The following is a 13795-nucleotide window of genomic DNA, read 5'->3' as shown; positions in this document are numbered from 1 at the left end:
TAGATCCATTATCTCAATGGCCCTTCTAGAACCGATCCCATGAATATAAAGGGAGGTTCTAAGTGCATAGACGTTAGGTGTATGACGAGTAGGGGTGTAAACGAGCCAAGCTGCTCACGAGCTATTCGAGTCTCGGCTCGAAAAAAAGTTTGTTTGAGTTCGTTCGATTAAGTTAACAAGCCGAGCTCGAGCCTGATTTCGAGCTCGAAAATATTATCGAGCCGAGCTCGAGCTTAACAGTATTTGGTTCGTGAGCTTGCGAACATGTTCGTTTAAAGGCTTACGAACGTGTTCGCGAACATGTTCGTTTAAAAGCTCACGAACATGTTTGTTAAGAGATTCACGAATATATATATATATTACATGAATTATAAATATTATATATTAACGAGCCAAGCTCGAACTAAACTCGTTTTCGTTTAACTTTTAAACGAGTTATTTTCGAACCAAATTCGAACTGAATTCGTTTAACTTTAAAACGAGCCTTTTTCGAGCCGAGCTCGAGCCGTTCGCGAACTATTTAATTTCATTACGAGCCGAACTCGAGCTTAAGAATTAAAGCTCGAATCGAACTCGAGCCGAACTCGAGCTTCGGAAAAACGAACCGAGCTCGAGCTCGAGCCTCTTACTGTTTGGCTTGGCTCGGTTCGATTACACCCCTAATGACGAGATTGTCATCACCTTTTGAAATCGACCCTTGATCATTACGCCAATAATATTATGTGTCTATTGTCTGTGCTACGCCTTAGGAGCAAGGACACTCTTGAAAAAAAAATAGATTCGCTACCTCAACGACTCTCCTAGAGTCGATCCTACGGATAAAGGAAGATTCATATATGTACACAGATATTAGATGCATGACGGAATCGATCATAGATCATCATCTCCTAGAATCGACCTCTAATTATTACGCTAGCAATATCATGCGTCCACCGTCTATGCTACGCTTTGAGAGCTAAAGACACTCCTAAAAGATATTACACGATGGTGCTCTTCTTCTTGGAACTCTTTTCTTGTCATATAGCATTAAAGTTCGGCATTCAAAGGGTCTACCAGAATAGATTCTGCCTATATCTTCTTAGAAGGCAAATGAAATGCTTCAAATTCAAATTATCGGATTTTTCAATCTGTCAAAATGGCAGACTGTTCCGACGTATAATAGATTTTTGACAGATCAATTCACTCCGTCCGTCACGGATTGATCCGCAGTATTTACTAAATTGTAAAGAACGTTCTTGAACGATTACTTGACGATGAAACAATCGGGATCGATCACTGAGAAAGCTTGTACGATACGATATTGAGCTTGCCTGTCGATCATGATAAGCAAAGATCATTGCAACCTTGAGCTTGCTGCTTGCAACCTCCGGGGCATAGACTTGTAAAAGAGGGTAAAGATTCGAATCTTGATGAAGTTGAAATAATACTTTCTTCCGTCGTAGTCAATTATAATTTTTTAATTTATCTTTTTAAATAATTGTGAGACGATAGTATGGCTGATGAAGCTACTCAAAACTGAGGGAAACCCAGAGATTTAGCGAAAAACACGTTGAAACAAAATTTCCCAAGCATTCTTCTTCCTCTTCTTCTCCCATCCCTCGGCAAATTAATGCTTCTCTGTCGTTTTCCGAGCACGCAATTGGCATTTAGCAGGGCGCTGCCGCTGCCTGCTCCTCCATTATTGACCTCTGCGGGTGAATCTGCACCGGCCGCCTCCCCGCTCAGCCATGGCAGACACAAGCGTGAGCTGGCTGTACGTCACACCGGTCGATTCGCAGGGACGGCCCTAAACTAATATTGACGGAGGAGGAGGTGGCGCAAGATCCAGCTTTGACTTCGAGATCCATGCGATGCCGAATGCCAAGGTGAGGGGAAAGGGCGAGAGCGTTAATTTTCTCGGGCGCAGCGTCGGATTAACAGTAGCAAGTTCCCCGAGATCCAAAAAAAAAGTCGGGATCGAATGGAAGAGACGATCACAGGAAGCGTGTTCTTCTGCTCTGCAGCCGCATCGAGTTTTTCTTTTCTGTTTTTTTTTTCTTTTTACGTGCAAATGGAGCTCGCCTCCCTCGCTGACCGTCTCCAGGCTGAACTGGACTTGCTCGGGGAAAAGTAATTAAATGTGTTGCAGCGGGAAGAAGATGTTTATTAATATCCATGGCGATGATGAGGCGGTTGTGAGATGTGCAGGAATTTGAGATCTGGAAGAGGAATACAAAGGAAAAGAGAGATTTGTAGAAGGTTTGAGAGCAGAGGGCAGCGAGGTATGGGAACAGGAGGGTGGCGGAGAGCCTTCTGCACGGCGGTCGGACGGGATACCGGCGCGACGGAGGCGGCGGGGGAGAAGAAGCAGCAGCAGCGTGCCGGACCCAGCCGCGCGTTGAGCTGCGCCAAGTTGAGTTTTTTCTCCGGCGATAGAGACGGGTGCAGCGCGTCGCCGGAACTCCGCTGCCGGACGAAGTCGAACGGTTGTAGCGACGCGCCCATGCCGACGGCGAGCACGCGCACACCAACCGCCGCCGCCGTTGCCACCACGGCTAGGAGGCGCAGCAGCCCTGCGCCGTTTCACCGGAAGGACGACTCTGCTCCTTCCTCGCTGAGATCCGCTTCAGAATTTGGCCTCTTCCAGCACCTCTCCAAGGTAGAACGATGGAGGAAAAAGCGGATTGATTTCGCCATTTTTTCCTCTGCCATTTCCCTTGCTTTTGTGGCTTTTACAAGCTTTTGTTGTTGAAGTTCATCGTTTCTTGGTGGGCAGAATCGGTGCCGGATATGTTGGCAGAGCTTGAGGGCGAGCCAGGAAGTGCCGGTGTTCACGGCGGAGTGTTCCCACGCGTTCCACTTCCCCTGCATCGCCGCCCACGTCAGGGCCCATGGCAGCGTCGCCTGCCCCATCTGCTCCGCCGCCTGGCGCCAGGCGCCCTTTCTCTCCGCCGCGCAGCGCCAGGAGGAAGACACCGAGCAGGTGTTCGCCGGCGAGGCGGATAACCGGAACCCCAATCGAAGAACTTCCAGCAGAAGCAGCCGTAGCGCCGCCGGTGGCCGTGAACCTGTCAAGCTTTATGATGACGATGAGCCGTTGCTTCTTGCGCCCAAGCCCAACCAAGGAGGCGTGCGGTTCAATCCTATACCGGAAGTGACCAACGAGGACGACATGGACGAGGAGTGCAGCGGCGAAAAGAGCTCGCAAAGAGAGGACGAGTTCCTTGGACTTCTCGCCGGAACTCGACGAGAAACGTCGAGGTCGAAGGCCGGCGGCGTCCATGTGACAGCTATGCCACAGACAGCCCTGCTCTCCAAGGGGCGGAGACACTGGAACTACGTGGTGGCGATCAAGGTGAAAGCCCCGGCGTTGCGCCCGTCGAAGCTCCTCGACCAGACTCGGGGCCGCGCCCCGATCGACCTGGTGATGGTTCTGGATGTGAGCTACGGCATGACGGGGGAGAAGCTCCAGATGCAGAAGCGCGCCATGCGGCTGGTGGCGTCATCACTGGGATCCGCCGACCGCCTCTCCATCGTCGCTTTCTCGGCCTCAGCGGGCCCCAAGCGGCTCCTCCCTCTCCGACGGATGTCGAGGCGGGGCCAGCGTGCCGCCCGACACATCGTCGAGAGGCTCGTCGCGGTGGATCCGCCCGTAGAGTCGGCGAGCATCGGCGACGCTCTCAGGAAGGCTACCAAGGTTCTGGAAGACCGCAGGGAGCGCAACCCAGTGGCCACCATCATGCTCCTCTCCGACGCCAGCCGAAACCTAGAGGAGTCCAAGGACAAGCTCACGCACTCGCCTCGCGACTCCGTCGCCGCCAACACTCGCTTTGCGCGTCTGGAAATCCCCGCCGGATTCCCGAAGAAGCAGAGCGAGGTGCCGTCAGAGGACGCTTTCATCAAGTGCGTGGGCGGCCTCGTGTCCGTCGTGATGCAGGACGTCTGCCTCCAGCTCGAATTCCCGTCAGGCGAGATCTGCGCCGTGTATCCTTCCGGCGGAGGCGGCAGCGACGTGACTGTTGGAACAGGGGGCTCTGTTCTTCGGCTGGGGGATCTCTACGCCGAGGAGGAGAGGGAGCTTCTGGTCGAGCTACGAATGGCGATGACCGGAGAGCAACAGATCGAGCGGCGTTGTTTGTCTGCCAAGTGCAAGTATCGGGATCCGGCGACCCACAATCTCTCGTTCGACGAGGAGCAGCTGGTTCCCCTGCCGTCCCTCCGCCCCGATCTCCGCGACGCCGCTTCCTTGCGGCTACGCGACGCCTTCGTCACGACGCGGGCGATGGTGGAATCGAAACGCCTGGTCGAGGACTCGGAATTCTCCACCGCTAACCGCCTGCTCTCCTCCGCCCGCGCCTTGGTGCTGCAGTCGGCCTCCGATGCGCAGGACACCCACCTGGTCCGACTCTTGGACGGCGAGCTCGCTGAGGTTCGGCGGCGGCGGGAGGTCCGCGTGGCGCGTCCAAAGGAGGAGGCGATTTCTCCGGCCGAGAGGCATCGGCAGCGGAGAGGCCCAGCGGAGGTGCGGGAGGAGTCGCTGACGCCGACGTCGGCCTGGCGCGCCGCCGAGCAGCTGGCGAAGGTGGCCATCATGCGGAAATCTCTGAACCGGGTGAGCGATCTTCACGGGTTCGAGAATGCACGGTTTTAGGAAAAAGACCGAACCGAACCAAATCTTATACAAGTAAATTAAACCGAACCAAACCTTCCATCCTTGTACGTATTTTCGACCATTTTATTTTCTCGAATGAACAATTGATAACAAGGTTGTTTGACTATGAATAGATGTATATTAGATATAATTGAATGAGAGGACGTAGCTGAGTTGATTAAGATGGAACAGAATTGTAAATGAGGATAAAAGTTCGATATCCTTCTCCATCGTGATGTGAGATGGTAGGTGGTGGATTTTATTTTTTATAAAAAAAGAAAATGATGTGATTTGAGTTTAGTTATTTTGAAATATGATTAATAAATAAAATTTTAAAGTGACATAAATTAACACCTTTATAAAGATAATTTATTTTGATAAATTAATAAAAACAATCTTTATGTAATATAATTTAATTATTTTTAATAAATAAATATTTTATATTTAACATTTTGTATTGGTTTGAATATATTATAAGTGACAAACTCTCATTTAGATTTCATGGTGTATGGTGGTTTATTGGTGAGTTAATGCCCATTAAATCTATTATACAAATCTTCTTGGACTTTTAATTTTCAAGTTTTACTTTGTTCTTAATTTTCTAAGAAGATTTGTATAAACCTGGGTTGATGCACATCAAAAAGGGAGAGATTGTTAGTGTCCCGGTTAGTTTTGATGTGGTCAACTAGGTTAAGCTAGGTCCTGTTGTTTTTCTGATCCCTCTGCTAAGTGTGCAGGAGCTTAGGTACGGAGGAAGTCGAGCGTAAGACGTGGCGGATGAGAAGGATTGCGTGGGAAAATGCGAGAGTCTAGAGATTAAATAACAAAGGCAAAAGTTGTAGGGCGTTTTTTTCTTCAAATCAGCAAATGGATATTATAATATATGCTTAGTATATTCAACATTACTATAAATTCATATAGTAATAATTACGATTTTATAATTACTACAATATGAATAATAGAAATTCACATTGTAGGAGTCATAATTTTATAACTGCTACAACGTGAACAAGAATTCATATTATAATAGCTATGATTACGTAACTACTACTGTATTGTAGATATTGTAATGTAAATTTTTACTATTCATATTGTAATAATTATGAAATCATAATTGCTACAATATAAATTTTTGTTCATATTGTAATAGTTATTGTTTCATAACTGCTATAATATAAATTTTTATATTCACATTGTAACAATTACAAAATCATAATTGCTACAACATGAATTCCTATACATACTGTAATATTATAATTTCATAATTATTATAACACACTCGATTGATTTAGAAAATTAAACGGACGATAATAATATTAAATAATATTAAAAGATAATTGAATAATTATACAGGATTGAATAGTAAAATGGAATATCTTTTTAATAAAAAAATCAAAGGAAAACATCTCTGTTGAAAACCTTCTTAATGTTTGCCAAAATAATAAACACTAGCTTAAAAGGAAGTTCCTTTGACCTCCTTTTATAATCTTTAAATTTTCAGCATGTAAGTAATTAATAAAATTTCAAATATGTTAACTTCAAGCAAACTAAACAATTTAAATGGAACAAAGTAAGTTTTGCAAACACGTGCGAGGCAAGTGGAATAGACCATATGGAATGGAACAAGTGTGCCTAGTAAAGGGTAGAAAGAGCGAAGGAAGATGAGCAACCCAGGTATGATATGCCAAGCTTAAAGAACTCTCATCCTACCGATCAAACTAAGAGTATTTTAGACAAACCGAGCAAATCAAACCAATTGAAATGATCAAGAAGCAAATCAAATATAACCAAACAAAAAAAGAACATTTCAACTTTTTTTTTTCTATTCTCATTGTCATTGCATTCCATTAGCACACGTAAAATAATTCTTCATTGTTAACTCAACATTATATAGACTTCACAGACAATGTGGCAACTTTAAACAAGCATCTAAATGATAACAGATAAACTAGTATCTAATTGATGTAGTTTATTGTCACCTTCGAACAGACTATTGAACCCAAATCCTGACTGTTCTATCATTATGAAGGGCAGCAGAAGCAATTTTGTTTTCCATGGGATGACAAGAAACCGAGATGACTGTGTCGGTGTGGCCTTCCAGTTTTTGAATTATCTGTTTACTTTGAAGGTCCCATATATAGACACAGTTATCTTCTGAGCCGCTGACTATATATTTACCATTTGTGACAGAAAATGTAGAAGTGATGCAGTATTGTCGATTGACATGGCCTGTATAAACCTTTAAGAACTTCCCCAATGCATAATTGCATAGCTTCTGCATGCATGATGTTGGAAAGAGAATCAATTGTTGAAACAAGATAAAAATAGGAGACAATCTAAAATAATGAATTTCTGATTTCAGACTAACAATATAGTGCTATAATGTTGAGTTGAAGCAAGGATATCCTCTGTCAAATTTGGTTTTTACAGTTTAAACATGCTCATTGAGGAAGAAGTTGGTGAATGCTTCAATTCATTAATGGCTAGTAGTCTGAAGGACTTGCGCAATTTATTCAATCCAACACCAGTGTAACGAAGAAAAGGTTGGAAGCACTCAAATGTTGGAAATGAGTAGAAAAGAAGAAAGATTGGTATATGGCAGTGGACAGAATCATGTATCTTCACAAACGTGAAAGAAATGGGAATTGAAGATGCATTAGCTAATTATGTTTGTAGAAGGATCCACATCCTTGGTGTCCAATAACCTCAAGTATAATAATTGTGGTACTGATGCTTTTTATAAACTTATATCTTTGGTAGTTAGGTTGGAGAAATCATGATTGATGATCCAATGATGATTGTTATTTTGACACAAGACATTTAAATATAAATTCGAAGTTCTAGGTGAAAGATTGAAAGATAAGAATGTGTCACATTTTTATGTTAAATTTGACAACTTTGCACTTAGGAATAAAGACTAGTATTATTCATCTTACCAAACATATGCAAAGAAATCACAGTTTTTAAAAAAATCTTTATCAGCCAATCTTCTTACTCTTATTTTCTGAAAATTGGGAAGCCCTGTTTCACTTTTACTTTATTTTTTATCTCATTTAACACTTGACATCTCATTGTGTTGTAATTTAGTTGTTACATCTTTAACTGCTAAAAAAAAATCTCAAATCATACCCCTAAACATGAAGAAAACAGTCAGACGAAACTTGGAACAATTATTTAAATGAGCCTCAAAACAACTTTGAACTATCTCCATATTAATTTTCTTGATATTGCATGCAAGTGTGTGGCTACTGAACCTTGTGCAAAGTTGTGTCGAAGGGATCTGTAAGACATACACTATGGCTTAAATTTAATTTTACCCACATTCATTGTTGTCAACATCTAATAGGCTATCTTAGTGTCTATTATTGTTCTCATTATTTATTCTACTACATAGTGTTTTAAGTAAATTGGCCAGACACACTAGGCACTACTTATGTTAATAGGAATCAAATAGTAATGTCCTACGTAAGCACTAGTAGAGTGTCAGCCACATGAATTTTTCAAAATAGGGGCACGTGGGAAAAAACCTATTAACTTAATCTATTTAATAATTCTTCATAAACAATAATTAATCTACTAATATAACTTAAGTTAATAGATAAACTTAGTTAATACACTTAAGCTAATAAAATTGATCTATTCACAATTTTCTTTAATGAAATATAATTTAAATTGATATTTAAGTTATGAGTTATATACCCTAACTTCAGTTATATAAGCTATAAGAATGTAAGACATATTATAAGTTGAAGTATTATACGTTGTTAGGTAATAAAATATTATTAAGTTAGATAATAAGTCATAACATGTCTTACATTATATATGATGCCTTATATTCTATATGTTATGTAACACTAATCCTTCACATTTGCCCCATGCTGCCCTTTCCGAAGTTTATTCCTCTCCCTCCCGCTGAGACACCATCCTCCCTGAAGCATTGTTGTCCCTGTTATAAATGTCCTTGCATGGCACTACCGACAACACGAGCCTTCATGTGAAACTCAAGCCAACTCTGATTATTAAACAAGTTGCTAGCTAGGCTCCTCCCTTCCCACACAATGTGAGTTGCTTGCGAGGAAGTGAACTTCCTTGCTTGCATCTTCTTCCTCATCCCACTTTTCTGTTTCTAATTCTGCAGTTAAGTCTCATACTCATACCTATGTTGTGTCATGTAAGCACTAGTATGGGACAGAGTAACAGTGAATCCATGTGATAGAGAGCAATACCATATCCATACCCATCTAATACACAATACTCATGCACATCTCATACCAGATGGATATTTGTTGCCTTATCCACACCCATCACAAAATGTTAAGATGGGTGTGCATGCCAAATTGAATGGGTCAAGCACCAGTACTCGCCAAAATTTGGCCGAGCTGTACCATGCAATAAAACCAAGAGATATTTGACATTTTAAAAATGTGTGTATATATTATCAAATTAATTAAATTTATTTGTGAACCTACAACCAGAGCCTTTAAGCCCAAACTCCACTCATTTCACATCAACTATCTACTACAATATTAAAACCCCTCCCAAACTCATTTAGCGAGCAATCAAACTCATTAAATGAGCCGCATAGACATCATCCGCGGACACCTAAAAATGCACATATGCTGTCATCCTAATTTAGATCATAGACCATTCTGTATTTTTAAAAAAAACAATAGAAATAGCTGTTTGTTACCAACCCAGCATGGGACTACTATTAGATACAGAATACTGGAGACACATTTGATAAAATGCATAATGGAACATTATTTGCATCCAAGAAATTGTATATGCATAAAAGTTGTTGACAACAGTGATACTAGGGTGGTGCTTGCAACTCCAAAACTCAAAGAAAGGACTATGATAGTCCTGCTAGACATGCAATAAGCATGCAGTATAAGACTTGTCAATGTGAATAAGCATTTTGTGGAACTGCAATTGGTGAAGATATTGATAGCAATGTTTAAAATCGATGTAGCCATATGCAGAGACTACATCTTGTATTATATATTTTCTAAATATGCAATTTGGCTCATTAAAAATGGCAATCTAGATACAAAACAAGGTCGCATAAGCATTATGTGGTCTAAACTAATCCATAATACAACTAGTTAAAGTCCATGTGTGAATTAGGATATCACAAGAATTGTGATCCACATCAAAATAATGTCAGCATGTTGATATCCAGAGCATCAACGAAAGAAATTAATTAACATAATATCTTGATTGTTTTAAAATTTTCAAAATTACCTCATGGTGATATTTATTAGATCTATGAAAAAAGATTAGCTAAACAAAAATAAACAGCTGCATCTAAAGGTAATTAGACTTTTTCTTGACTAATTTGTTAATCTGTTCACTAGAATCCAAATGTTAAAACTAAAAATGTTTAAGTTGAAATTAAATGTCATGGGTCAATAAGACACTGACCACTAACTCAAATTGTCATTCTTAGGTTCAGCACAACTACTAAGAAGGTTTCCTTGAGTCAAAGCCAAATAGTTTGCACACACTTATAATAGTATGCAACAATTATATCATTGTCATCACAAGGGTGGTGAACCCCTTTGTTGTCTAACAACTCATATCACATGAACCTACTAACACTAATATCCACGTCGCATGGCAACAAGTGCCCAAGTATGTAAGAGAATTGATATGCCAATGGACATAGATAATAAAAGAAACTAGCATACAAGGTCAATCAACAGAATTATAAAAATAAAATGACTAATCAATTAGCTCTTGGTTTCAAATTTATAATAACCTTTTTCCTATTTAACCAAAATTAAATAAGAAATTTTATGTTAACAAATCAAAAACCTTAAGTTGCAATTAACTTAAACTGCAAGCTTTAATTAACAAGAGATCTTAGGTAGAAATTAACCAGAAATCTTTATTTTAATTAAACAAAAAACTTAGTTTTAATAATAGGTTTAAAAAGTAGATGTCTTGGGTTTAATTAATCATGTTAAAATCATGATTTCTGGTTCATCAAAATTAAAATTTCTGGTAATTTAAACCCAAGATTTTTGGTTTACTAAAACCAAGATCTCAGTTTAATTACAACATAGAGTTCTAATTAAGTTAAACCTAAGATTCTAATATGAACTATAATTTCAGATTTATTAATCCTAAAAATTCTGATTTGACTTTGATTAATAGGAGAAAAATAGCTATGAATTTGAAACCAAGATCTAATTGATTAATAATTATCAGTTCTTATTTCTGATTTATTAATCCTAAAGATTCTGATTTGATCATGATTAGTGATTTGAACAATTTCTTTATACTATATCCACTGAAAATTATTGTTGTATCATTTCTCTTACATATCTAAACATTGATTGTCCAAACAATGTGGGAGGATGGTATTGGTATTTCTATCTTATTTGGTGGTCCTAATTAGGATCTGAGTTGTCAAATGTGATAGCAACTCATCTTTCATTCTAGCTACCCATGGCACACTATGTTGCATGTGAGCACCACCTATGGGCAAGTGTACTGGGAGCAAGTGTACTAGTCACTCAATGTCTTGGATATGTATTCTATGCCTTTGTGATGACATATAACTATGTCCATGAAGTAATACACTATTATTTCCTATCTTTTATCCTTCATGCAAATTCTTAATTATCTTTTTCTCCCTTGATAGCTATCTTTATTTAGTAACTATTTGGCTTTAGCTTGAAGGAATCCCTACTCAGTGGTTGTACTGACTCCTATAATATTTTTTTTCAAATCCTAATGACCAGTCTAGCGAGCCAATTGGGAAAAGAATGCAAGAACCTTTAAATACACTTATTTATTTTGTTCCTTTATTAACTATTTTTCATATTTATGATAAATTCCATCATGAAAATTTTTTAGAAAACTATAAGAACATTCACTATGTTATGCCAAGTAATTTTTTTTTTCCTTTATGCTGAATATCGACATTATTTTGATGTGGATGGCAATTACTATAATGCCCTAATGCACAAATTAAAACATCGGGTGTGACGGTCCATGTCAAGTCTAACTGATGGGTTAATTGATTAAACTAATTTCAATCTAATAAACAAACAATTATATATGGATAACTTAGATTGAAATCAAGAATTACTTAGGCTAATTAACATTTATTATTATATTTATGTATTCTATGTTATATGAGCTGCTTAAATTCATATGTAAAATTCTTCATGGATTTATGGATTTGATTAATTTGACATGCAAAGAGACAAAAAGAACTTTTCGTAAGGATTTCTTAGGTAAATGAATGTGATATGGAAAATATGTAATACTTTTTTTGTATACGCAACATATTGTGATGCGTTGTTAGGAATATAATTGACAAAATACTACTTAAATGTGAATTGCATATGTGCAAATTTATACATTTTGTGAAGACTCTACAATATAGTGATTGCTTGGTGCATATTAAAACCTGACGTGAAGTAAAAGGAAGAAAAAAATAATGTCTACAAGATGTGTCTTGAGGTGAATTGAGATGGAGCTCTTCAGGATATAGGTGATGGAGTACCCATTCTTTATACTTACATGAGTTGAGATGGTGATACTTAATTGGACCAACTGCCAAGTAAGCAACAACCAGCCCAGTCAAAGGAAATACATGAAGGGCGTGCATCATATAATATAACTTTTGAGGGATCCATACTAATTCTATACCCTGAACGAGATAATGTTTGCTATCCTTCCTCTTGCAAACATAGGTTGAAAAGTGTGCATCATAGGAATGAACCATGCTAACTCTTCACTCAAAATATCCAGTAGCATTGCCTCCCCAAAAGAATTTCTCTCCCGGTCAAGTTAGTTTCCAAGAGCCATTAACATAATGTGTTAAATTATGACTGCTTCACACATATCCAAGTGAGTGAATAGGGTCCAGATATTGGGGAAGTAGTTATGGTTGTCCAAAAAATCTTTAGCATGAGTCTTTATTTGTGGGCAAGTGTGATATGCTCCATAGTTTAACAATATTTCTTCAATATGTTCACCTTCAACATCTATACCAACAACGCCATTTAAGTTTTTGCTATATGGAAATAAAGAACTATATCATGTTCATCCTCGACATTTGCCCAAGATTTAACATCATTATCCTCTAAAACACTATAAGCATATATGTCAGTCTTCCACCAAAAGACTGATCATCTGTTCTCCAAATGCATAAGCATGGTGATGAGCCTGATAAAAATTATGGGCTTCTTCAATCAAATCCAGCCAGAGCCCTATTTCTATCTTATAAAAAAACTAATTGAAGATGAAACCCTTAACCTCAGCCCTATCTCAATTAAATAACATAACGTCTAATTCTTCCAAGGTCATATACAGTAAAATCGATGATAAGCAATAGCGGGCCCAAATAAAGGAATGAAAGCAAATTGATCTTACCAGGGTGTCATCGAGGGTAGCAATAAGAATAAATTTTCCATTGGGGGCGAACTTGGCGAAGGACACAGCAGGTGTCTTGTCGTCGATAAGCACCTTGAGGCACGCCCCTGACACCGCGTCCCAGATCTTACACGACCCGTCACGGCTACCTGAGACGATGATCGATCCATCCCGAATAAAGTGGACAGAGGTTACCGGTTCGTTGTGCGCCTCAATTGTCTTGATGCACTTGCCACTCTTGACATCCCAGACCCGCACAGTCTGGTCGAAGGAGCCGGAGGCGATGCGATCGGAAGGGGGGTTGAAGTCGACGCAGAAAACCAAGGAGAGGTGACCGCGGAGGATCCGGACGCAGTCGGTTGGGGGTCGAACGTCCCAGACGCGGAGCGTGCGGTCATCGGAGGCGGAGCAGATGTAGTGGGAGTCAGAGGACCAGGCAACGTCAGATATGCCTTCAGAATGGCCGATCAAGGTAGAGACAGCGGCGAAGGTTTTGGCGGACCAGATGATGACGGTCTTGTCGAGAGAGGCAGAAGCCAGCAAGAGGCCATCGTTGGAGAACTTCACGCAGGAGACGGCGCGCGAATGTCCGGTGAGAACGTGGGCGAGAGTGTAAGGCCGATAGGGAGGCGGCTCCGCCGCCGTGGAGGACGCACCGCCAGAGACGGGGGCCGACATGTAGCCCTTTCGATGCCCTTGCAAAATTACCTACTACTACTGATTTCAGCACTCGATTGTAATATTTATAGTAGGGATTTGGGATTAACAAAAATT

The 13795-nt window shown here is 40.3% G+C and overlaps 2 protein-coding genes across 2 annotated transcripts; one reads left to right on the top strand and one right to left on the bottom strand.

The window, feature by feature from the left end:
* The first annotated feature begins 1974 nt into the window (after positions 1-1974).
* Positions 1975-4814, top strand: LOC141846623 (E3 ubiquitin-protein ligase WAV3-like). Its single transcript, XM_074734658.1, has 2 exons — positions 1975-2638; positions 2756-4814. Exons 1-2 carry the CDS (start codon positions 2180-2182, stop codon positions 4628-4630), a joined length of 2334 nt encoding a protein of 777 aa, XP_074590759.1. The 5' UTR covers positions 1975-2179; the 3' UTR covers positions 4631-4814.
* A 1801-nt stretch (positions 4815-6615) lies between these two features.
* On the bottom strand, positions 6616-13722 carry LOC141846384 (COMPASS-like H3K4 histone methylase component WDR5B). The gene is made up of 2 exons (XM_074734415.1): positions 13022-13722; positions 6616-6905 (listed from the first exon to the last, which is right to left on the bottom strand). Exons 1-2 carry the CDS (start codon positions 13697-13699, stop codon positions 6621-6623), a joined length of 963 nt encoding a protein of 320 aa, XP_074590516.1. The 5' UTR covers positions 13700-13722; the 3' UTR covers positions 6616-6620.
* Positions 13723-13795: the final 73 nt, after the last annotated feature.

The sequence above is a fragment of the Curcuma longa genome, chromosome 15 (assembly GCF_044706935.1).
Source record: "Curcuma longa cultivar G26 ecotype Majalengka, Jawa Barat chromosome 15, ITB_CL_G26_1.1, whole genome shotgun sequence".
Classification (NCBI taxonomy): Eukaryota; Viridiplantae; Streptophyta; class Magnoliopsida; order Zingiberales; family Zingiberaceae; genus Curcuma; species Curcuma longa.
This window is presented reverse-complemented; position numbering and strand designations above follow the sequence as displayed.

What these genes read in the sequence shown, in the direction of transcription:
- LOC141846384 (XM_074734415.1), bottom strand. Translation starts at nt 13,699, where the DNA reads ATGTCGGCCCCCGTCTCTGGCGGTGCGTCCTCCACGGCGGCGGAGCCG. An exon ending in CTACCCTCGATGACACCCTG is followed by an intron (nt 6,906 to 13,021) that starts GTAAGATCAATT and finishes TCATGCATGCAG; the next exon opens with AAGCTATGCAATTATGCATT.
- LOC141846623 (XM_074734658.1), top strand. Translation starts at nt 2,180, where the DNA reads ATGTGCAGGAATTTGAGATCTGGAAGAGGAATACAAAGGAAAAGAGAG. An exon ending in TCTTCCAGCACCTCTCCAAG is followed by an intron (nt 2,639 to 2,755) that starts GTAGAACGATGG and finishes CTTGGTGGGCAG; the next exon opens with AATCGGTGCCGGATATGTTG.